Below are 24,994 nucleotides of genomic sequence, written 5' to 3'. Positions count from 1 at the left end.
ATTCAGTGGTGGTTTGCCATTGCCTGCCTCTGTGTAATAACACTGGATTGCCTTAGTGGTCTCCCCTCCAAATACCAAGGACCAACTCTGCTTAGTTTCCAGGATCTAATGAGATCAAGCTAGCCTCCATCAGCCACCCTAATGGAGAGCCAGTGTGGTGTAGTGGTTAAGAGCTGACCTGATTTTTCAAGTTCCAGCACTGATAGCTTGATCTTGAATGGTGCACGTACACTTTGGCCCCTTCTGCGCATGCAGAATGATGCACTTTCAATCCACTTTCACAATTGTTTGCAAGTGGATTTTGGTATTCCACACAGTGCATGGAAAGTAGATTGAAAATGCATTATTCTGCATGTGCGGAAGAGGCCTATCATGTACAGGTGGGCAACTAATGCAGATGCTCTGTCAGCTCCAGTACCATTCAAACAAACTTACACCACATGAAAACAAGTGACTGGACTTCTGAGCTAAAAGGTAAAATGTGCTGTTGAGTTGCAATCAACTATAGAGTTTTCCAGATGAGACATTCAAAGACGGCTTGCCATTGCCTTACTTGGCATAGCTGCCCCAGTCCTCCTTGGTGGTCTCTCATCTGAGTACCAACCATGCTATTTTTTAGTACTTGGCATTTTATGCACCACCACTGCAGCATTCCGGCCAGGTACTCGGGAGCAGAAGCAGCAGAAGGCCCTTGCTTTCACATCCTGCATGTGAGCTCCCAAAGGCATCTGGTGGGTCACTGTGAGTAGCAGAGTGCTCGACTAGATGGACTCTGATCTGATCCAGCAGGCTCTTTCATATGTTCTTATTTGCTACAGTTACCATTTGAAACACAGGCCAGGGAGCCACTGGGGCCTTCCAATGCATGCCCACTGTCTGTTCCTTGGAGTTTTTCTCCCATGGACAAGGTCTCTGACTCGGAGTTTGTCTTCTTCACTGAAACAATCTCAAATAACAGGGATAGGACTTTGCCCAAAGACCACACCACCTCCTTTTTATCTATAGTCAACTCTGCCTGACCTGATGGTCCAGGATAGCCCAATCTCCTTAGATCTCAGAGGCTAAGTGGGGTTAGTACTTGGACAGGTGCCTACCAGAGAAGGCCTGAGGTTGCTATGCAGAGGCAGGCAATGGCAAACCATCTCTTGTCTTAGAAACCCTACATGATGACTATAAATTGGTTGTGACTGAAAAGCCATTTTTACCATAGCCTCCTCCAACTCACTAGACCTGAATCACAGTGCCTGGAGTTGAGTCCCCTCTAGTATGCACCAAAGCCTATGGAAGGCTTGACCTCTCAACATCCTTCAAGGTTACCGTCATTCACCAAATGACTAGTCAGAAGGTCCCAGTGCCACCAGAATGTAAGGTTCCACATGCAAGCTGGGGCCCTTTAAGAACCACTCAGTTCTAAGAGGGTGGAGCCTAGCTGGATCCAGCTGAGCCCATTCTGATATCTAAGAGCTCAGTAGGTCTCCAAGAACCAGGGGAACAATTGATCTCCCTTGGAGCTATCCATGGTGCTGTAGCCTGCTTCCAGCAAAGCCTGACCACTGTTACTAGTGGGAACAACCACCCCTTAAAGCTACTGCGTGAGCTTGCCCTGGCCCTGTGGACACTCGGCCAAGAGCAAACACAAGTGTCCAGCATCACAAGAATGTGATTGTAGCTACGTTTCTCTCACTGTTGCAGCATGCCTGGACAGCAGATGACACCCCAGCCTTACTGTACCAGCGATGATCATGCCAGCGATGATCAAGTTCAGACGGATGATGAATTTCAACTCCGATTGATTTCATGGCAAAAAAATATAAAATTACTGGAAGGCCTGACCGTAGAATTTCTGATGGTATCCTAGAGCTACCCTTGATACTTCTGCGTAAAATCCTGTGAAAATATTTCGGAGTGTTCCCGGAACACAGTGAAACTTCTCTCTATGGGGAACAGATGTATGTATTTATTTAGGATGTTCCTATACCACCTCTTCAGAGTCTGGATCGAGATGGCTTACAATTAAAACCATGTCACAATATTAAATACGATGTTGCCTTATTTCGTTTCGGGTCAGACCATAGTCTATCCAGTCCAGCCGTTTGTGTCACACGGAGGTCAACCAGATCCACTGGAAGGCCTACAGGGGGGACTTGGAAATTACCCCGTCATTACTCCCTCCAGAACTGCTATCTGGAGGCATACTACCTCTAAGCACGGGGAATCAATTCAACGGTGGTGGCTCATACCAATGGACACAGCTTCCTTCCAGGGATGTGAGTAATCCTCTTTCAAATGCCGACAAAATGCGTGGCCTTTGTGGATCTTGTAGAAGCGAACTCTGCACGCTAATTTTGCATGGAGTGAAGGACTTCCCTTTGGCTGTCCTGAACGAGCTGCCAATCACTGCCATTAGGTATCTGCCAGTTCTCATATTACGCCAGAGGGACAAAACATTCTCTCTCTCACCCCTTTATCCACCTCATGCATAAAACATGGTCCTCTCCTAGGAAGCCATCTGAGGAAGCCCTTCAAGAAGTTGCTCAAGTTGCTTGTCTTTGTTCTTAGGAGTCTAGTCAAAAGCCCCTGCGGCTGTCCGTCACAAAGGAACGTTCCGTACCCTTTCAGTGGTGGAGCAGAGCCTAAAGAAGCCGGGTTGCTTTCTCGGACTGCAAATGTAGCGACCAGAAGCGGACTATGCTTTTGAAAATCATCTGATGAGCTTTACCAATTAGAGAATACGAAAGAAACCCTTAAATTCTTGGGAAGCCCAGTGGAATGTGTCCGGCATGGAAAGATTCAGCTAGACCCTGAAACTCTTGAAAGACAAGAAAACTATGAACAAATGGCACAATTGGTTTCAAATGAATCGGCCTCTTCCCCTCCTCCCCACGGTTCGCTCCCACGTCCCCAGCGAACAGGGTCTGTCTTTCGCAGAGGCCACATTGCTGTAGCGGCGAAGGTGTTGCCGGGGCGAAGGAGAGCAGGCGGACAGCCCAGGCCGGCAGGCTGACATTCGTGTCAGGGGGTCGCAGCCTCTTCTGGCTTTGTGCCCGAGAGTGACGCAGCCTCTATGTCCGCCCTTTGAAAGTATTCATGCAGGTGTAGCTCCCGGAGAACTTGTGGATCTCTTCAAGTGCCGCTTGCGGGAGAAGGCTGCAAGGGGGTAAAGGAACAGAACATGTTGCCCATGTGTCACTGGACAAAGGAGAGATTTGTCAGTGATGCATGCTGGGAGAATTTGTCAAAGCATGTGGAGGCCCGGGTGGCTATCTGCTAAGGAGGATTTCTGCTCTAGCGCAGGATGTGAAACTGGGCGCAAGAGGAAATTAAGCTACTGAATCTAAGCACACTCCTGCCCCCCACCAGAAAAGGCTGAGAATTTCTCTGTGCCAAAGATGAAAAGTTCCACTGGCTGTGGTCTAGGGGTGTCAATGAAGAAGAAGAGTTTTGGATTCATACCCTGCGTTTCTCTCCTGTAAGGAGACTCAAGGTAGCTTACAAGCTCCTTTCCCTTCCTCTCCCCACAACAGACATCTTGTGAGGTGAGTGGGGCTGAGAGAATTCCCAAGAACTGTGACTAGCCCAAGGTCACCCAGCAGGAATGTAGGAATGCAGAAACACATCTGGTTCACCAGATAAGCCTCTGCCACTCAGGTGGGGAATCAAACCTGGTTCTCCAGATTAGGCTTAGCACTGTCCCTCGCAACAGAAGGAGAAAAGGTGATTAGACAGATTTGCAGAACACAGGTAGATCAGTAGCTGCTAGCCGTGGTGAGTAAAAGAAACCTCCACAGTCAGAGGCAACAATGACTTGGAAAAAGAGACAGCCTTCATGCCTTGCTTGTCGGTTTCCTGGAGACATCAGGCTGGACGATGTTGCAAATAAATAAATAAACAGAAGAAGAGTTTAGATTTATACCCCACCTTTCTCTCCTGTGAGGAGACTCAAGGCGGCTTACAAATTCCTTTCCCTTCCTCTCCCCACAACAGGCACCTTGTGAGGGAGGTGGGGCTAAGAGAGTTCTGAGAGAACTGGGATTGGCCCAAGGTCCCCCAGCAGGATTCATGTGGCGGAGCGGGGAATCAAACCCAGTTCTCCAGATTAGCATCCACTGCTCTTAACCACTGCACCAGGCTGGCTCAGGATGCTGAAGCCGATGGTCCTGGAGAAGAATCTAACCCAGGAGGGCTCTTAATATTTTAGCCCCCAGGTGTGGATTGGCAAGCTGTACCTTTTCAAGATAATTAGGATATGCATTGTCCATGGGAGGAGGAGGAAGGCTTGGTTCTGTTGAACGGCTTCTACTGTCCTTCGGGCCACCATCTCTGGCTTTAGTGGGGGGAAAAGGTTGGGAAACCTGAAAACAAAAATGGAGCAGTTTGTCACCTTCACTTTGAAGAAGAGTTTGGATTTATATCCCCCTTTCTCTCCTGTGAGGAGACTCAAGGCGCCTTACACGCTCCTTTCCCTTCCTCTCCCCACAACACACCCCTTGTGAGGTAGGTGGGGCTGAGAGAGTCCCAAGGAACTGTGACTGGCCCAAGGTCACCCCACAGATAAGTGTCAGACACTCAAGTGGAAGAGTAGGGAATCAAACCTGGTTCTCCAGATTAGATTCCATCTGCTCTTAACCACTACACCACGTTGGCTCTCTTAGGCAAGGTTATTCTGCAGAATCCATCCATAGCACTGCCAAGACCCATTATGGATCCTGAGTTTGAACAATGAGGTGGTTCAACCACCGGCCATCCCCTTCCTTCTGGTTCTCACTCACCTGATTCTCATGCCCTGAAACATCTCGGTGCTCGTGTGGAAGGGCAAGACGGTGGTGGCGTTCACCCCTGGGCAGTCCAGCAGCCCAAGGGTCAAGCTCTCCATAAAGGCGAAGGAAGACGCTTTGGAAGTGCAATAATCAATGACCCCTGGAATGGCTGATAAAGCCAGGACAGAGTTCAGACACACAATGTGTCCCTTCTGCAGCTCCAGCATCCGTGGCAGGAAGGCCTTTGTGGTCTGCAGGCCAAAGAAGGAAGAAGTTTTACAGGCAGGCTGGAAGGCAAACTTTCAGACAGGCTGGACCAAATGGGGGCAGGACCCCTCTTTCCCCCTGGTTTTATTTCATGCAGCTGTCTTTGGTGGATAAGCACCTGAGCCAAATGGTACCAAAAGAAGAAGAAGAGTTTGGATTTATATCCCCCCTTTCTCTCCTGCAGGAGACTCAAAGGGGCTTACAATCTCCTTGCCCTTCCCCCCTCACAACAAACACCCTGTGAGGTAGGTGGGGCTGAGAGAGCTCCAAAGAGCTGTGACTAGCTCAAAGTCACCCAGCTGGCATGTGTGGGAGTGTACAGGCTAATCTGAATTCCCCAGATAAGTCTCCACAGCTCAGGCGGCAGAGCTGGGAATGAAACCCGGTTCCTCCAGATTAGATACACGAGCTCTTAACCTCCTATGCCACTGCTGCTCCAAAAGAAAGAGGGAGCTCCTTTTCTTATTTTGGGCAAGGGAGGCATTGCCAAAAAGGTGGCCTCAAGCATGCAGGCCTTTCTGTCAGGCTGATCTTCCCTTAGTGTAGCTCGGTCACCCAGCAAGGAAGTGCTGGTTGGCCGTTATTCAGCTGTGGCATTTCCAAGCTCGAGCAGACACCGGAGGGGAACATCACATACCCAAAACTGTCCCAGCGTATTGATGTGCTGTGATTTTAGGAGGGCGTCGTCATCGCTCTCCATCAGACTCTTGCCGTGAACAACTGCTGCATTGTTTACTAGGATGGTGATATCCCCGACCTGGGAAGAAAGCAGGAACCAGGTCAATGCAACCTACCTGTGTATCTATCCAGTGTGAGATAGGAGTTATAGAAGGGGTGTCAAACATCCAGCACAGGGAAAAATCCGGCCCCTTGAGAGGGCTTATTAGGCCCACAAGTCAGCTGAGTCACCCTCCCTCGCCCCAGATCTGGCCTGTGAGCCCAGGTAACTCCCCCCCCCATCTTGGCTGCTGAGCCCATTGCAGGCCTGCCAGTCTAGACAGCCATCTCTCCACACTCACAACATGACCTGGCAGTGGCGTATCTGCAACAGGGACAGGAGGGTCAAATAACACCGGGCGCAAAGGTGGGGGTGCAAAATCGCCTCCACCCCACACTGACCCAACTCAAAAGAGCTGGGTTGGTGCAGGGGAGCCGACCTGCTACTGCAGTGCCCGTCCAAGTGCCTGTGGAGGGCAGGAGACAGCCTGCAGGGAGGCCGGAGGGTTTGGGGGATGGCTCCAATGGGGAAGCTGGCCTGCCGCTGCAGTGCCTGTCTGAGCCGTCCCCGCCCCCGAGCGTGGGGGGCAGGGGGCAGGGGGCAGGGGTTCCCCCTGATACACCTTTGTGACCTGGTAAACTACCCCCCAGTGCAAATCTGGGCTGGTGAGCCCATTGCAGGCTTCCCAACTGAGGCAGCGCCCCCCAAGTGCTGACCACCTCCCTCAGTGCTGATCTGGTCTGGCAAGGCCACCATGTGTTCACCTGCCAAGGTAGCTACTCCTCAGGGCTGATTCAGGCTGGCGATCTTGATACAGAAGGAAACCAGCTCTGAGCCCCTTTTCAAAAAATGATACCAACATGCAACCAGATTCCTCCTGGCCATGGTTTGGTGTCAACCTCCCCACAGGGTTCATGGATCCTCTCCTGAACTGTCCACACTGAAAGAGGAAAGGCACTCAATCCCCACCCACCTTCTCGCGGATGGCTTTGGCCTGCCGGTAGACTTCTTCCCGATTCCCCACATCGCAGATGAAGTAATGGCACTCGGTGCCCATTGCCCGGATCTCTTCTGTGGCTTCCTTCAGGCACTTTTCAGTTCGACCCCACAGGATAACCTGCAACAAGATAGTTCTTTATATTTATGGAGGCTGGGAGGGTTGAGTGGGTTGCTTATGCAGTCTATATTTCTTGGAACTTAAAGCAGTATACAAGGGAGGGGGGGTCCCAGATACTTATCCAGATATTGACCATAGCCATTTATCCAGATATTGACCATAGCCATTTTAAAAAAACCTGTGAAAAACTTCTTCAAAGCTAGCAATCTTGGTACTACTGGGTGTGATGAGAACTGTGCCTTTAAGGCTAAGTTGATGGGCGGAGTTGAGAAGCAGGAGAAGCAGAGGTCCCAGAGAGGCTTTTCCCTGTGGCTCTTTCTTGTGGACAAACATGACTTCCCTTCTCAAAGATAGCCACAGGTCATTGGCCTAAAGCAGAGACAGCCAACCTTTTGGGCTCAGTGTGTCAAACATTCCGAAAAGGCCTAACTTGACTTTGCTAATGTGTTGCTCCCCCACCCCGTTCGAACAAGAGAGATACCTTTACACATCCGTTTATTTTTTTCAAAGAAATACAGTTCAATCATGTGTGTTGCTGTGTATTATAGGGAAAAAGTCAAACAATTACAAAAATGACTTGGACTCAAACAAGGAGAATAGTTGTTGTGGGGGGTTGGCAAATGCTGGTGTGTAGCCCAAAATGTCATGGTGCATCACCTTTGACACACATGTCACAGGTTCACCATCACTGGCCTAGTCACATTCTGCAGCCGTTTTCTGAAGTCAAGTCACCTTGTGTCTTGTCTGTGCCTAGTATGGAGACCTCTTACAAACATCTGGAGCTCTGGTTGAAGAAAGATAAGATATGGCCGCTCGGCGAACAAGAGTTACTGGTAAGAACAACGTTGTTTTCTCAATTCCAAGTGGGTGCTTGGCGGTCGGATCATGTTGGGGAACCTTATATTAAGGAATAATTTTGTTGGCAGCCCTTAAATTAGCACACTTCTCTTTCCTTTTCTATTTCCTGTACTTACTTCTGTGCCAGAGTTTTATTCACTTCTGCACTTTCCTAACAACTTGGGCTTTTTGGACACTATAAAACCAATTTTGATTCCTTCAGCTGCCCTCGGGACACACTGCTGTACAGACTGCAAGTTCTTAAAAAGGGTGTTGCTGGCTGCTCTTTAGACTCACATTTTTCCTTGTAGGATTTAACAACCTCAGAGCCAGATTGGCCGAGGAACACGGGATAGGACATGTCAGATAAATAATAGGAAGTCTATTTTCAGCACAAGAGGTTTTAGCCGGTGGACGCAAGTGGAGAGAGGGGAAATCGCTACACTGTAGAGCACAGGTGTCAAACTCGCGCCCCTGCAGATGTCATGGACTACAGTTCCCATCATCCCCTGCCAGCATCATGCTGGCAGGGGATGATGGGAACTGTAGTCCATAACATCTGCAGGGCCGCGAGTTTGACACCAATGCTGTAGAGTATCTTCCTGTACCTGTAGCACATCGATTTGCTACAGACTGAACCGTTGAGAAGAGTTCTGGAAACTGAAATCATGAAGACTTGGGAAAACTTTAATTTATTTCTGGGAGGGGAGTTTTTGGATAAGGCAGCTCCCCACTCTGGAAATCAGCCAGCCTCCTCCTCCTCCTCTTCCACATCAGGCTTTCTCCGCTGTCCTCCTACACCAGACACACTCTTCCCTTTCAAAAAGTTACTGACCAGAAAATTGTCCAGGGCAGCAGATCAGCGAGGCAGTTAATCCCCGCTGTAGAACGCTGGCGCAGGCGGGCTTCTGCCCTGCGGTTACCTCTGGGTGACCCCAGTGGTTGGCAGCCGGCGAGGCAGGTGGAATGCTCTTCGGCACTCACCAGTGAGAAGGGCAGCCAGAGGCTGTGGACGGGGCCCAAAAGAAGCTTGTGCAGGAAGGGGAAGGTCAAAGTGGGCTGCTGCGACTTAATTAGCTCAGGGCTGTTTGTGGCTAGCTTTGGCTCCGTGGCGGGGCGTTTGCTCGGCTCGGTGCACGGCAGTTCTCGGGTTCAGCCTCTGAAATCTCCAGCTGGAAGTGTCCAGAAGGAGGGGATGTTTGCTCTGCTTAAGACCCTGGAGAGCTCCTGCCTGTTTGAGTAGGGAATGCTTACCTGGACAACTCAATAGCCTGACTCAGTAAAAAGGCAGCTCAGTCATCGGATCAAGTTTCTAGTCCTCTCTAGGGCATTCTGTAAACCTGAACCAGGGAAAAGACTGAAAAATACTTCGTTGACATCTTTTGAGCTTGTTTCCCCCTGAAAAAAGGTAGCAATGAAAGGGAACAAAAAAAATCAGATCCCCAAAATGCCAATTTTTGCTAGCATTTTTTGGGGCTGCCTGAACCCAGTTCTCCAGATTAGAATCCACCTGCTCTTAGCCACTACACCAGTGATGGCGAACCTATGGCACGGGTGCCAGAGGTGGCATTCAGAGGCCTTTCTGTGGGCACGCATGCACAGAGTTCATCATGTGGGGGTGGGATGGAAAATCACACACACCCCCCCACCCCCACACACACATCTAGGCTAGCCTGGGCACAATCCTTTACCTGGGAGTAAGCTCAGTTGCTGGTAATGGGGCTTGCTTCTGAGTAAACCTTCCTAGGGTCGTGATTCACCCATTCGAAGCGTTGCACGGCTGCTTCACCAAGCTTACTCCCAAGTAATGTGCGCCTTGGAGCCAACTGTTTTTTCTAAACTAAAACCTCAGTATTCAGGTTAAATTAGCGTTCTGGCACTTTGCGATAAATAAGTGGGTTTGGGGTTGCAATTTGGGCACTCGGTCTCGAAAAGGTTCACCATCACTGCACTACACCATGCTGACACTACACCATGCAGCAGTGAACTCTTTTAGAAAGGGATATTTGGTAGAGCAACATAAGACAGGGAAAATCCACACTGGCTGGCAACACAGCTGACCGTTTTTAAGGCAAGAGAGGGGGAGAAAGGAATCTTTTCATGGAGGCGTAGATCATTAAGCTGCCCTTTAGAGCAAATTTCTAAGAAACGGCAGTCAACAAAAGGAGGCCGAGAGCAAACCTTAAGGTTTTGAGATAATGCAGGGCAACAGCAGAGGTGCTAGCTGCTAAAAGCGAAAAGATACAGGCCCCTTCTGCACATGCAGAACAATGCACTTTCAATCCACTTTCACAATGGTTTGCAAGTGGATGTTGCTATTCCACACAGTAAAATCCAGCTACAAGGTGAATTGAAAGTGGATTGAAAGTGCATTGTTCTGCATGTGCGGAAGGGGCCACAGAGCTGTGTTTCCAGAAGGAGCATGAAGGTCTGCCAGAGCATGATAACTCAGAATTGATTTCCATAGAATTCAATGGGATTTACATGACAAAGAAAGATCAAGAATGACACCAAAAAAGCAGGTTCCAACCATATGCACAATTGAGCTCAATGGACGTGTGTGTGTGTGTGTGTGTGTGTGTGTGTGTGTGTGTGTGTGTGTGTGTGTGTGTGTGTAAACACCATAAAGATCCTTCCCTCTGGCAGCCAGAAAACAAACACACACAAATATGCAGCATGTATTTATCTTTTTTAAAGAGTGCACGCGGGGGACGGAAACACTCCACCGCCAGAGATCTCTGGCACATGAGATCAGATGTGAGAAATAGGCAGTTGTTTCTATTTTCAACTATAAAAAAGTTGGATGTTTATTTCTCCGGCGGGCGGGGGGCAGGGGACAGCCGAGGGCCAGCTGTTCTCCTGACTGTTAGGAGGCTGGACAGCCAGCGGAGAGGCTGAGCATCACTGACTGCTTAACTTATGCAGCATTTGGAGGGTGTCCTGTTAATGCAGATCTTAAGATGGGGAAGCAGGAAGCCCCATGAAGGGCGGGGGGGCAGGCAGAGGGGGGGCGCAGAGCAATTTGCTTTGATGCAGACTTCCGACCAGGCCCTGTAGAACTGCAGGGTGAAAAGGAGGAAAAGAGGTGGGAGGAGATCCATTGTAGATGGGGGTCCAAACACCTCCTTCCGTCTTCCCTCTGTGTAATGGGTAAACAATAGTTGTGATGTCATGGCAGGGGTAGGGTGGGGAGGGAACGGCTGACCGGCTGATGAACCCGGAGCTACAAAGGAGACCAGAGGTGCCAATGCTCTTTTCATGTGCATCCACCCCCCCACCCACACATCTTGTGTCTATATACAAGCACAGGAGAAGTCAATCAAGAATCCTTCAAGACCAGCTTTCTTTCAGGAACGCACACATTTCCTCTGCCCTCTGCAATCAGAGAGACAGTGTCTGAATAACGTGTGCTTTTGGGTGCATTCTGTGATGCCCCCTCCCCCCCCCCACAATAAAATAGGTTTGGCGGGTCATGGAATAAATATATAGAGGAGGGGAAGCCAATGGGATGGACTGTAAACGTTCGAACTACGGCCCCTTCCGCACATGCAGAACAACGCACTTTCAATCCACTTTCGATGCACTTTGCAGCTGGGGTTTACTGGCAGAATAGCAAAACCCACTTGCAAACAATTGTGAAAGTGGATTGAAAGTGCATTGTTCTGCATGTGCGGGAGGGGCCCACAAGAGGAACACATGCATATGTTTGTGTGCATTCGGGGGTCTGAAACAATCTTTGCAAACAGAAACTATTATGATGGTAAGAAGAAGCCAGCCCTGTGAGCTACCTGCTCTTGCTTTTTTTCCTCCAGGGAGGTTTTGACAGGGGGTTTCCAGGTGTGCCCCCCCCTCCATCACCTGTGGGAAAAGGGAGAGGTAAGGTTTCCAGTTCCAGGATGGAACAGTCCTGGAGACTTGGGGGTGGAGTCTGGGGAGGACAGAGACCTCAGTGGAATACAATGTCATAGAGCCCCCCCCCCCTCCAAAACATTCCTTTTCTCTAGGGGAACCGATCTCCAGGACGGGAATAATCTTGGCCTACCTTAAAGGGTTGTTGTAAGGATTACAATTGCTCTATGGTAATGGAGATGTTTTCAGCAGGTAACTGTGTTGGTCCGCAATAGGATTCAAGTCCAAAGCTGCAATTCTGGTAGATCCCCAGATCCAACCTGGAGTCAGCCGTCCCTGTTTTAATGTGGCATTCATACATCTCCCACTTGTAGTGTGGACAAATATGACCCACTTGGAGGACTCAACCACCACAGCTTGCGGGTGTGCATTGAACATGCCCAAGATAAATAAAAGATAAATGGTTCCCAAACCATCAACTTACAGCTGGAGAATCAGAGATGACTCCCAACTACATGCATGCGTACATGCGCACGCAGATCCATCTATATTCTCCAGACTACTATGAGCCACATGCGCAGAGCAGGCATTCTAACACATGGCTTGATTAATGTTCTGATGTAACCAGGAGAGATGGGTCTTGAGTTCAAATGCCAGTTAAAGTTTGATTGACTAGCAGCATAGCCTTAAGCAGAGTTACACCCTTCTAATCTCACCTGAAACTCTGCTCAAGATCGCACTGCGGGTGACCTTAGAGCAAGCTACTTTTTTCCCTGACAACAGGGGAGGGTTTAATTATTTTGGTCTGTCCTGCAGGGCTGTTGTAAGTATTGCTGACGAGGTGTGGTTTGACACTCTGAAAATTCTTATCAAAGTCAGGTTTGAAGGAGCCTTGAACATTCCAATGTTTTCCGGGCACAAACATGCATGTGAAATTCGCTCATACCGCACAAGGGCGTATCCGGCAGTCCTTCCCTTCCCTGACTGTGTATTTCAGAAATGCAAACGATCACTTATTAGCTTATTTGGGCAGGTTTCTTCTTACCCCTTTTCAGTCTCTGCAAAAATCCTTTTTTTTCACATCCTACATATCCCCTCTCTCCATCACACTGCAATATAGCAATCAACATGTTCACAATTAGTTGCTGCAATAAATGTATATGATAAGATCAGAACACAGGCATAAGTATGCACACAGGAGAAAAGAAACGGTTGTTTAAAAAGCTCCTAGGTTCAAGTTTTGTCTCTGCCTCAAGCTACCCAGTGACCAACCTCTCTTTTTTTCAACCCTTCCAATCCACAATACAGGAGTGATCCGGGTCTACCTGACAAGGCTGTTGTAAGAATTACAACTACAAAATGGGAATAATCCTAGCCTGCCCTACAGGGTTGCAAGGACTACAACTGCAAGATGGGAATAATCCTGGTCTACTCTACCGAGCTGCTGTAAGGATTACAACTGCAAGATAGGGCTGTTCTAAGGATTACAACTGCTCCATGGGAATGATCCTGGCCCACCCTACAGGGCTGTTGTACAGCTTGCAACACAATAACCTACGTGAAGCAACTGAAGTTCTGAAAAGGCAGTAAAAACGCTAAGGGTGGTTATCAAATGCAATAAAGGATACAGGGAGGGGTGAAGAGGCCCTGAGCATATTTTTCAAATGCAGCGTCTTTCGCCAACTGCACCGCCCGCTTTTCACAGCCTGATAAAAGTGTGACTTTACTCCGTCTTGCCGCGTGCGATTGACCGCGACTGTGTTTTTAACTGGCTTCCTACACAAAGGCGACTGTATCTCTTTTCACCCTCCAAAACAACCTCACAGCGGCGTCCTGGTTTTGAACCGGCCCACCCTTCGAGGATGCCGCAAGCAAACGCGGCAACCCGTCAAAAGGGCTTTGCACCCTGGTGATCTCACAACTTCAATGGGTCTCGCGGCGCAATTAGTCCTGTTCCAAGCCCTTCTGCGAGCTGTGATTCACAAGGCGGCCGGGGCAACCAGGAAAGGCCCCTCATTAGCAAGGCATAATTTATAGCCTGGCCGAGAGGGCAACGTGCAATTTAAACTCCTCCAAGGTAGCTTATCCTATTGTCAGGTCTATTAATTAGAATCAATTTAGTCCCCACTGGACAAAGGTCAAACCTCACGAGTTTGACCCTTCCCTGCTGGCGTCAGCTTTATCAGCCGGCAGCTGTGATGCAGTCTGGGCCCTGTCTCTGTTTTGCAAGGGCAAGAGGGATTCAAGACAGACCATGACAAATATCAAGAGTCACCCAAACACTTGCCGCTGGCCAGCAGATGAATTGGGTTGCTGTCCTCACAGTGGGGCCCAGAGTCCTCTCAAAAGGACAACCCATCTACAGCGTACCGAGATCACTACCCAGGAGGAAATGGCCACTCTGGAGGATTAATTCTATGATATACCACAGAGATCAGACGAAACAGAAGTCCTGAACAGAGGGCAGTTGCTCTAAGAGCCAGCCTGGAGTAGTTAAGAGCAGTGGACTCTAATCTGGAGAACTGGGTTTGATTCCCCAGCAGACTCCTATCTGGTGAACCGGATCTGTTTACTCACTCCTACATCCCTACTGAGTGACCTGAGGCTAGTCACAGTTCTCTCAGAACTCTCTCAGCCCCGCCTACCTCACAAGGTGTCTGTTGCAGGGAGAGGAAGGGAAAGGAGTTTGTAAGCCCCTTTGAGTCTCCTTACAGGAGAGAAAGGTGGGATATACATCCACTCTTCTTCTTCTTGATTCTTTTAACCAGAGATGTGGGGGAATCAAAACTGGACATCTTCCGCATGCTCTACCATTGAGTCGTCCTGCTTCATTTGCCTGATTCCAAGCCGTTTTAAACCATAACAGGGGACGAAAACGGTTTGGATCAGGGCAGGGGCAAAAAGTAAGTCTCCACCCTTCCCTGGAAGAAGGCAGATTCGTGCATTTGGAGGAAGAAACTTTTCAGTTAGGGGGTTCAAGTCCCAAGCTGTTCAGAACCTGACCCCTGTCCACCCAATGACTTCCATTTTAAAACTTTAAAAGTATTCCAATCCAACTGCCACATTCTTGACCGAAAAGTCCTTCTGGTCCTCAAAGGGTGATGGAGAAGAGAAAGGAGCTAAACTAAAAGCCTGACAGGTGGTGCGCTCGGGTTCTTTCTATCCGCTGGCTCATCAGAGGCAAGCATCTAATCACAGATCTGCGGTTATAGATCGCCGCCTATCTCTGAAGCGCGGCTATTCTCTATCTCACAGTAAGGCTGCCTTTGCAGAGACAAGATGGGACAACATCTCGGGCCCTGCATCTTAAAAGTCGTCTTTATCTTTTCTCCCCTCTGCCTTCCTCCTGAAATCTTCCTCCTGTTTGAGGACCCACAATTTCAGCGAGGTTGACCCATAAGTGGGTTCTAATCAACACTCCCCAAAGGAGTACTGTGACACTTTCAGAACGGATAAAATTATCAGATCATAAACTCATGTAGGTCAGAGCCCAGCCTCACAGACATCCAGCCCCCCAAAGTTTCAGTCCCCCGGCTAACATGGTGTAGTGGTTAACAGCAAGTGCACTCTAATCTAGAGAACCGGGTTTGATTCCCCGCTCTGCCACTTGAGCTGTGGAGGCTTATCTGGTGAACCAGATTAGCTTGTGCACTCCAATACATGCCAGCTGGGTGACCTTGGGTTAGTCACAGTTCTTCGGTGCTCTCTCAGCCCCACCTCACAGGGTGTTTGTTGTGGGGGAGGGAAGGGAAAGGAGATTGTAAGCCCCTTTGAGTCTCCTTACAGGAGAGAAAGAGGGGATATAAATCCAAACACAAATGCTTTCTACCTGTTTCTTTTAACCGGAGACAGCAGGGACTGAACCCAGGACCTCTGACATGCGGAGTAGATGCTATGCCATTGAGCTGTGCACCACCTCAAGCATTTAAATGTCACATGTTGGTATTAGGTTAGCTCCGCAGAGAAAAAGACTCTGGAAACACTAGTAATCCAAAACTGGGGTTTATCTGGGAGATCTACACATTTTAAAGGAAGCATATGCAGACAACATGGCTGAGAGGGCTACCCTTTCTCCTTGAAGCCGCTCCTGAACAGAATCGGCCTCACCTCTGCCCTGCCCCCACTTTTGCAAGACAGCTATTTTGTCTGCCTGCTCAGCTTTCCATCAAGGCTATCTATCCAGAAGGCTCCCGCCCTCCTCCTCCTCCTGCTAACAACTGTTTTATTGCTAAGAGAGTTTCTCAACCTGCAAGCAGATAAGAACGCCTCTTGCGTGGGTGAGCAAACTGCACATTCGCTGCACTGTGCCAGACTGATTCTTTGCAGAGCTGCCCCTCCCAGTCAACATTAATCAATATGGATAAGCCGCCACTCACAACAAGCATAGGGCAAAATATCGGGCACCCAGGAGCCATGGAGCTGGGCCCCTAAAACTTTGGGTCTGACAGGGATCTGAATCACTGCAGAGGTCAGAAAGTGAGTGGGTGTGTGTGTGTGTGGGGGGGGGGGGTATTTGGCTCAGAGGTAGAGCTTCCATGGGGGCATATGGGGACATATACCACAGGAGGGCCACCATTCGGTCACGTGGGGTGTGTGTGGAAAATTGCTCCCACACCCTCCTCCTTCCCTCCTCAGCCTGGCATTCCCGCCTTGGCCTGGTGGAAGGAGCAGCCTGGCAGGGCCTCTGCAGGGTGCCCCCCGGCCCAGCATTTCACATACCTTTTACAACAACCCTGCAAGGTAGGCCTGTACTAATAGGGCCAAATGGAACTGTCACGTGCTCCAGCCTTTTTATTTGTCCCTGCAAAGCAGTCATTGGAAATGGTTGACTCTGATCCTGCCGTGCACCATTTCTCGCTATTTGAAAATGCTCAGCAGCTGCTGGATGGGAAAGGATATGGATAGGAACGGAATCCTGCGTATTTTTCTGCCTTAAAAGGCTTAAAGCAGGGAGGAGGGGGAATCAGAGAAATGGTGGCGGGAGGGAGCCAAAGAGGGTGTTCCCCAGTGCTGTGAATTGAACCCAGATTACTCCCTTGCTGGCTTTTAGAATTAAACGGCACATCTGGGCAGAGGCGTTCCTCCCATTGGGCAAAGTGGGCAGTTGCCCAGGGCGCCACCTTGTGGGGGGCACCAAAAATGCAGGTGGGATTTTTTGAATTTTCAGTGTTTTTTCTGTTTTTGGCCTGCAGGGGGCGCAGTTTTTAGGCTAGCAGCACCGAAATTTCAGGGATTTTTCAGGAGACTATCCTAATGATTTCACCCAGGTTTGGTGAGGTTTGGTTTAGGGAGTTCAAAGTTATGGACTCCCATAGGGAGTGTCCCCAGCCCCCATTGTTTCCAATGGGAGCTAATAGGAGATGGGGGCTACACCTTTGAGGGTCCATAACTTTGGAGCCCCTGAACCAAACTTCACCAAACCTGGGTGGTATCATAAGTAGGGGCTCATGAAGATACTCTGAAATTTTGGTGCTGCTATCTTAATAATTGCACCCCTGACAGCAGGCACACCCTAAATTCCCCCAGATTCTCCTTTTAAATCCACCCCCTTCCTGCCAATGCTTGTTTTATTTCTTTCATTCTTTCAATGCCTAATAAAGGTTGTTGTTGTTGGGGGGGGGGCATCAAACTCAGGTTTTGCCCAGGGCTCCAGTTTGCCTAGGTACGCCACTGCATCTGGGCGCAGGACCATAAACCCCGCAGTTCCCTGGCTCAGCACCCAGCCCAGCCTCTTAGAAGAACGTATACTGCTGCAAGGCACAGTGGAAACTCAAAACGCCCACCCGACGCCTGCTTCGCTCATCATCTCTGGCAGGTAAAATTAAATCATGCCGGCAGAACCATCAGGGAATGGCAGGCAAACTGCACCTGATGCACCTACACGTTCAGCTCAGGCAAGTTCGCACAAGACACCCTGTCTGTATCGCCCGAGACCCGATTGGCATCTCCACTCCTCTTGGGAGGCATGAACCGATTCCCCTGCAGCTCTGTGCTGCACACCCTGAGCAACTCAGGCTCCGCCCCTCGGGAGTCCTGGGCCCCAATCAGAAGCCGAGGGTCGTGTTTCCCTGGCTGGATGCACGGCCCAACCAAAATGCCCATTTCTGTTTCCAGGGCCTCCCATTCAGTTTTTTCGAAAGGCTGCTCAATGCAGCTCCGAAGGGGAGGAAGCATGTGCTTTTTGCACACAGGCGATTCCTGGTTGTTTGAGTTCTGCATTCGGGGCTTCAGTCTCTGAGGTCAAAGGGATTCTACCAGCACTTTGGGCAGACTCATCTTTTGACAAGATTCTCCTGCATTACAGTGATGCAGCTTATAAAAGCCATCTTGGAACAACAAGATTTTCCTGTGGGGTACACACCTACTGCACCATCCCAGTTTCCACAGGAGCCAACATTAGGCAAGGCCACACCACTGCTTGGTGTCCTCTCCCTAGTTTACTAGCATTCAGGTATACTGCCCCTGAACATGGAAGTGTCCTCTCCTGAGTTGAGAAAACATTTCACACCCTGGTTTTTTTCTTTTAGTACTCCATCTGACAGCCTTCTTTGGGGAATGCAATGAGGTCATGCAGCCACAACCCCAGAGCAGAGTGGTGGTTGTGGGTTTTCCAGGCTGTGTGGCCGTGGTCTGGTAGATCTTGTTCCTAACATTTTGCCTGCATCCGTGGCTGGCATCTTCAGAGGTGTATTATGGAGAGAAGTGTGTTACACACTGTGTCCAGTGAGAAGGGAATGTTTAGTGGGGTGTATATTGTGGGGTATATACAACAACAGATGCAGGCAAAAATGTTAGGAATGAGATCTACAAGACCACAGACACTCAGCCTGGAAAACTCACAACAACCAGTTGAATCCAGCTGTGGAAGCCTTTGACAATACCAGAGCAGTGTTTCTGAGCATATGGAAAGTGCCTCTGGGGAGTCAGAGCATATTTCAGAAGAGTAAATTCCAGGCTGGGGGAGAGGAGCTGGCATGGTATAGCTCAGGAGTCTGCAACCTGCAGCTCTCCGGATGTTCATGGACCACAATTGTAGTCCATGAACATCTGGAGAGCGGCAGGTTGCAGACCCCTGGTTTAGCTCAATCTCATCAGAAGCTAAGCAGGGCGGGCCCTTGGGTGGAGGGCCACCAAAGAAGGCTCTGCAGAGAAAGCCAGTGGCAAACCACCTCCACTACTCCCACGGAAAGCCCCTTGCCGGGGTAAATACCAGCGAGGCAGGTTGGAATTGTCCCCATGCAGCCATTAACCAACGCCTGTCGCCTGCAATACTCTCCAATGGCCCTTCTGGTGTCAACAAGGCGTGGGCGGTGGAACCTTCTCTGGGAGCCCAAACTGTCACCCAAGGAAGGATCCAACATGCCAGGTGGTGACACTTCCCTTTGCCAAACCCGCAAGCTGGCTTCAGCTACCCCCCCCCCCGCCCCCACGAGTTCCTTCCTCTTGCAAAACCAGTCAGCAAACCCACTGATTTCCCCTCACCGGTGCAGAAAAGCGAGCAGGGCACAGCAGCCAGGTGGTGCCACTGCCAGGTGGGTGGTGTCCCCGTCCCTGCGCTCACCTTGCGGGCCCCCCGCTTGGCAAACTCCCTGGCCAGGTGTCGCCCGATGCCTCGTCCTCCGCCGGTGATGAGCACGTTGTCCCCGGACAAGTCCCGCAGTTTGGGGGGCAGGAGCGCGCCCACGAGCGCCTTGGCCACCAGGAACAGCAGCTGCACGGGCAGCAGGAGCCAGGCGCCCAGGCATTTCCACACCATCCTGCTCCAAAGCCCCGAGGGGAGGGCTCCGTCCCGCCGTCTCTGCAAACTCCTTTCGCCCCCCTCCAAACAACTCCCCTCCCCAAGTAGCGAAGAAGCGCCTTTCCCCAAAAATATGGACCCCCCAAGCTTTTCTTCCCACCAGAAAAGGTGCGTAAAAGTGCCGAAAGCGCCCTGCTTTGGGGGAGGGGGGACTCCTTGGCCAAAGACGTTTTTGCCCCCCTCCAAACAACTCCCGTCCCCAAGTCAGGGGGCCCCTTTGAAAAACAAACACCCAATACGGACGTCCAAGTCTTTCTTCCCACCCAAAAGGGTGCGTAAAAGTCTGTCCGGTGCCAACAGCGCACTGCTTGTGGATTGCCAAAAGACGCCCCTGCAGGTAACAGCCCAGGTGAGGCGGGGAAGGGGGGTTGTCTTCCTTGCCCCCACCCCCCTGCGCGTGGAGTAGAACCAGAGAAGCCCGAAGCGGCCTTAACGCGGAGGGGAGGAGGTGGAAACTCAACGCAGAGGCGCCGCCACCAAGTTTCCAGGAGCGCACGGCGCGCCGCCTCCGCCGCCAACGCTCGCTGCCGCCGCCGCCGCCGCCGCCTTTGCGTGGCTTTCCGCTGCTGCTTCCCCCCCTCCTCCGCCTGCCCCGAGCGCCGGCCGAGTCATGCGAGCGCCGGCGCCCGACTGGGAGCCGGGAGTCCTTTTGCAGACGAGCCGGGGCTATTCTGGGACTCAGGAAATTGCTTGGCTTGCAAAGAGAGGGGGTGGGGGGTGGAGAGAGGGATTGACGGGGGGGGGGGGCGTTGAAACCACAGCAGCGACCTTCTTCTTCCCGTTTGGGCTGAGCCCCGTTTGGGCTAAGGCTGAGCTCCCTCCCCCGGCTGCGGTGTGTTCCCTGGGTCACCCCCGGCCACCATCCCGCAGCACTGTCGCCTGCTCTCGCCTTTTTGCGGCGCGGCGCGAGGGTTTTATACCCCATCCCAGCTTGATTGACAGCCCGAGGGGTTAGGAGGAGAAGTCCCGGCTGGGACTCTGAGTGGCTGCTCCGGCTGGCTCCCCCCGGCTGGCTCGCCCCCCCCCCCTTATCGGCTGCAAAACACAAGCAGGCGTGCAGGCACCGCGTCCCGCCCGGGGAGGTATGCCTCTTGCAAGCACGGGCATGCAGCCTGCCACGTTGGGCTGAGCGGCTGCAACTCTTTGTAAATGAGACGCGCGCGCCCCCCTCTCGGAAATGCAGGCTGCTGATAGCGGCGCCCTTTTTGATCCCGAGAAACAAAGGTTGGGTCGGCAACTTGCAGAGAAGTCCTTACTGGCAGTGAAACACAACCTCCCCCTACACACACACACACCTTTCTCAGAGTCTGATGGCACCTTAAAAGCACAGGTTTTCCAGGGTAGACCGCTACTACCCAGTGCAAGGACCACCTCTTGGCACTCAGCCTACCCATGGCACAGTCACTGCCGGTCCGGACTACTGTAACATGCTTTACGTGGGTCTACCCTTGGAGACTGCCTTGGGCTTTCAGCAGCTGTGGTATACAGAGAATACAAACAGGACATCAATCTTAAGAATGCTGCCCTGTCTTCCTGTTTGCTCCCCAGTTCGATCCAAGATGTTGTTGGTCACCTACGAAGTACTTCACAGGCACCACCATTTCTGCAAGACCGCCTGTCTGGAGATTCTCTGAGGCAGCCCCTTTGTTCCTCTGGCCAAATTCCAATTTGTAACATCTTCTGCTGAGACTTGGGCTTATTATGTTGTGGTGACAGGGAAAGTCATTCAGTGAAATGGCTGCTTGCGATGGCAGACTCTGTGGCATTATGTCCCGCTGAGCTCCCTCCCTGAACCATACCTCTCCCCCCAAATCACCCCAAAATCTCCAGAAATGTCCCAACCTGCAGCTGGTCAGCCCTCTGGCAGGGAAAGAACACTGAATATGCCAGCACTCCTCCACTTGAGCCGCAGGCTCTTATCTGGAGAACTGAGTCCAATTCCCTGCTCTTCCACATGAAGCCTGCCGGGTGACCTTGCCCTAGTCACCGTTCTTTGGAACTCAGCCCCACCTGTCTCGCAAGGTGTCTGTTGTGAGGAAAGGAAGGAGTTTGTAAGCCGCTTTGAGACGCCTTACAGGAAAGAAGGGCGGGGTACAAAGCCAAACACTTCTTCTTCTCTTCTACGAGGTTCAACCACAAAGAACCAATTTTGCATGGGGTCAGTCCTGGGCATTTCTAGTGGAAAAGTTCCCTGCTGGGCAGTGGGCCTTGGGACACTCTTTGCCTGAGGTTCTGGAATGTTCCTGCAGTCAGAGCAAATAGTGCTGGACTAGATGGCCCAATAAGGCGAGTTTGAAAGTGTTTACTTATCTCCTTTCCCCCATCAGCATGGGGGCAAATTTCAAACAGGAAACCACACAGCAGGAGAGTTAACTCTCAGCTTGCCACATTCGATCCAAATCACCCTCTGCAGCAGCTTTTAAATTTAAAAAAGCACAGGGCAAAATACCTTCAGAGGTGGTTTGCCATTGCAAACCATCCACAAAGCAGCTCTGGACTTCCTTGGTGGTTCCCAGGAAAAATGTAGTCTGGTGCAAAATCTGAGTTTTTGCCCCCCCTCCCCCATCTTGAAGTCAGTGTATGGACCCAGGGGGAGGAGGAGGGGTGTGGGTGATGATTTTCTGCCCCCCATGTGACTAAATGGCCACAGCCCGGGGACATTTGACCTTATATGTCCCCCTGGGTGATACGCCCCTGGTGCCCCATTCAAGTACTAACCAGGATTGACCCGGCTTAGCTTCTGAGATCTATGAGATTCAACTATCCTGGTCCATCCAGGTCAGGCCTGCCTGCTTCCCTGTCACCCACGTAAGAGAGTTTCCTGGCCAGCTGGAGATTTGAACCCAGGCCTTCCAGATCTTTGTCCGCTGCTCCTTAGCCAGCTAAGGACGAATGAGCTCTTCTACTCTGATGGTGCTTTGCTTTCAGCAAAGACCTTGAAGGGGAACAAAGCTGATCTGCTTCTCATTGCAAGACTTTGCCCAAGTTGTTGTGCCTGGGGGTTACGACACAAAGGTTCCTTTCGCAAACTGGTAACTGGGTGAAGGGGTTAGGAGATGTCGCAATCTGTTCTCTTGCTTGTTTGGCTGCTTCCAGTAGAACTTTAACCTGCTTTCATGCAACAGAGCCCCTGCCTAGCCTTTTCTTAAGAGCTTTCTTTTAACATATCTTTAAAAGCATTATCTTTTGGCTGTTATTTCTTATCGTGGGCTGGGAAGTTCGACAATGGCAGAAGGTATAATGAAAAGCAACACGAACGCCACTGTTTTTCTCCTTTTGGCCCAGTGGGGGTGGGTGGGTGATTGATATTTGGATAGCAGGGGCATCCAGTTCTGCATGAATTTTTCAACGTTTTCAGACGGCAAACTTTTGAGTTCTTTATCCCTGGGTGGTTTTCAACCTGGCAGTGTTTGACTGCCCCCGCCTGGATGGTCTCAGCTAACCCAGTCTCATCAGATCTCAGAAGCTAAAGCATTAAAATGCACTAGATAAATACATTCAAACATCATACAGTCGGGTTCTTGGGACCCTCCACCAAGGACACTGGGGAAACACAACTCAACACCTTCTTCCATGGCTGAAATCTCGAGGTTGAGGCATAGCTGTGACACTAGATCAGGAGTCTTCAAACTATGGCCCGCCCAGATGTTCGTGAACTACAGTTCCCATCAGCCCTGCCACTTGGCCATGCTGGCAGGGGCTGATGGGAATTGTAGTCCATGAACATCTGGAGGGACACACACACACACACACACACACACACACACACACACCGCCCCAACAAACATAACAGGTCAAATTAGTTTGTGTCTCTTGCAGTCTGCCATACTTGGGATGACATCTAGTGGCGGTTTGTAAATGGGTAGTGAAAAATCTGCACTTCTTTCTCTGCTTGTGTTTTGAAAATGGGCACAAGAAAGCAGTCCATAATGGTCTACTGAGGTACATCTTTGTACTCCGAGTTGCTGGGAGGAAAACAGAATCCTGCAGAGATTCTCCAACTCACAATTCTTTGTTCCACCTGCATCTTGGGCTCAAAGTTGACAATTCCCGCATAACAGAAACGAAGTCTTTTTTCGCACTTGCAGAATAATGTACTTTCAATCCACTTTCACAATGGTTTGCAAGTGGATTTTGCTGTTCCGCACAGCTGAACAGTGGATCGATTGAAGGTGTACTATTATGTATGTGCAGAAGGGGCCTCACTTTTGACGCTTTAAACATGATACCACATTGCCACTTACCAATCTGGCATTAGAAATGGGTCTCCAACTGTGTAGTAACCACAGACAGAACATAGGGGAAGTCAAGAAGATGTGGTGATAACACATTTTTACTTTGTATCATTCTACTTTCGTTGCAGGATATAACGTTATGCCGAAACATATCGAACACAAGACAACATCTCAGTGGTGGGATTCAGCAGGTTCACACCACTTCAGCAGAACCAGTTGTTAAATTGGTACTTGTAAACAACCAGTTGTTAAATTATTTGAATCTCACCACCGGAACCAGGTGTTAAATTATTTGAATCCCACCACTGGATATGCCCAGTGGTGGGATTCAGCAGGTTCGCACCACTTCGGCAGAAATGGCTGTTAAAATGGTGCTTGTAAACAACCAGTTGTTAAATTATTTGAATCCCATCACTGACAACATGCGGGAGAAAAGCCTGTGTACAACACACCATGTTGCAAGTAAATTGCAACGTATGAGAACCCCATAAGGTTAGCGGGAAAACAAAACCTGAACAATGAACATTTTCAATTCTGCAACTGGGGAACAAGTTCCCTGCAATGCACTTTTGCAATTGGGATAATAGTCCCTGGCAATATTAAAGTGCAAATCGTAGTGCAATCATTTTAATCCTTTAACACTGTGTGGCAGCATATTTTTTTACCAGCAAAAAAGCACAAGCAATAACACGTCATCATTCCAACCAGATGTATGTGTAAAACCACAGTAAGTTTTACAAGTAGCTTCCTCAGGGAATGTAGGCATGGCTTCCCAGGGAAAATTCTCTTGGTAGCCAAGCCCATTTTGCCTCAGTGCTTATCATATAACAGTGGTGGTGAACCTATGGCATTCCAGATGTTCATGGACTACAATTCCCATCAGCCCCTGCCAGTATGGCAATTGGCCATGCTGGCAGGGGCTGATAGGAATTGTAGCGCATGAACATCTGGAGTGCCATAGGTTTGCCACCACTGTCATTTAATATATTGTAACATCAATGTACTGTTCCTACTACAGTGTATTTCAGCACATTGCTGTGATTGCAATATATAAGCATTGAGCCAGAATAGGCTTGGCTTTCAGGAGAATTTTTCCTGGGAAGTAAGCCAAGCCTACGCTCATTTCTTCTCCCTGAAGAAGCTGCTTGCAAAACGTATGTGCCTAGCGGAGGAGGTGGGGTGGAGCCCGAAAGAGACCCTGCTTGCACTGATCCTCTCTGTTATCATTGTATAGTCATATTGATATATTGATATGACCATTTGGCAAGGCAGGAAGGAGCTGGCAACATGGAATGGGGGTGAGGGCGAAAGCGTGGGTGGCAGTGTGAGGGAGTGGGAAGGCTGACTGTGGCCAAAGCTGTGCTTACTGGAATATCTCCCTGCTTTGGCGGCGAAGCAAATTAAAATTCATACTAG

The 24,994-nt window shown here is 50.2% G+C and overlaps 1 protein-coding gene across 1 annotated transcript; it reads right to left on the bottom strand.

Moving 5' to 3' along the window:
• Nucleotides 1-1,935: 1,935 nt before the first annotated feature.
• DHRS3 (dehydrogenase/reductase 3) lies at nt 1,936-19,322 on the bottom strand. The gene is made up of 6 exons (XM_048519144.1): nt 19,107-19,322; nt 6,716-6,859; nt 5,662-5,781; nt 4,770-5,008; nt 4,227-4,352; nt 1,936-3,147 (listed from the first exon to the last, which is right to left on the bottom strand). Exons 1-6 carry the CDS (start codon nt 19,299-19,301, stop codon nt 3,063-3,065), a joined length of 909 nt encoding a protein of 302 aa, XP_048375101.1. The 5' UTR covers nt 19,302-19,322; the 3' UTR covers nt 1,936-3,062.
• Nucleotides 19,323-24,994: the final 5,672 nt, after the last annotated feature.

Source organism: Sphaerodactylus townsendi, linkage group LG16, assembly GCF_021028975.2.
Source record: "Sphaerodactylus townsendi isolate TG3544 linkage group LG16, MPM_Stown_v2.3, whole genome shotgun sequence".
NCBI lineage: Eukaryota > Metazoa > Chordata > Lepidosauria > Squamata > Sphaerodactylidae > Sphaerodactylus > Sphaerodactylus townsendi.
The sequence above is the reverse complement of the archived record's forward strand: the minus strand, read 5'-3'. Positions and strand labels throughout refer to the sequence as shown.

Coding starts and splice junctions, on each gene's coding strand:
- DHRS3 (XM_048519144.1), bottom strand. CDS start 19,301: ATGGTGTGGAAATGCCTGGGCGCCTGGCTCCTGCTGCCCGTGCAGCTG. Junction 4,353..4,769: donor TTTCAGGGCATGAGAATCAG/GTGAGTGAGAAC, acceptor TTTTGTTTTCAG/GTTTCCCAACCTTTTCCCCC. Junction 3,148..4,226: donor ATCCTAATTATCTTGAAAAG/GTACAGCTTGCC, acceptor ACCCCCTTGCAG/CCTTCTCCCGCAAGCGGCAC.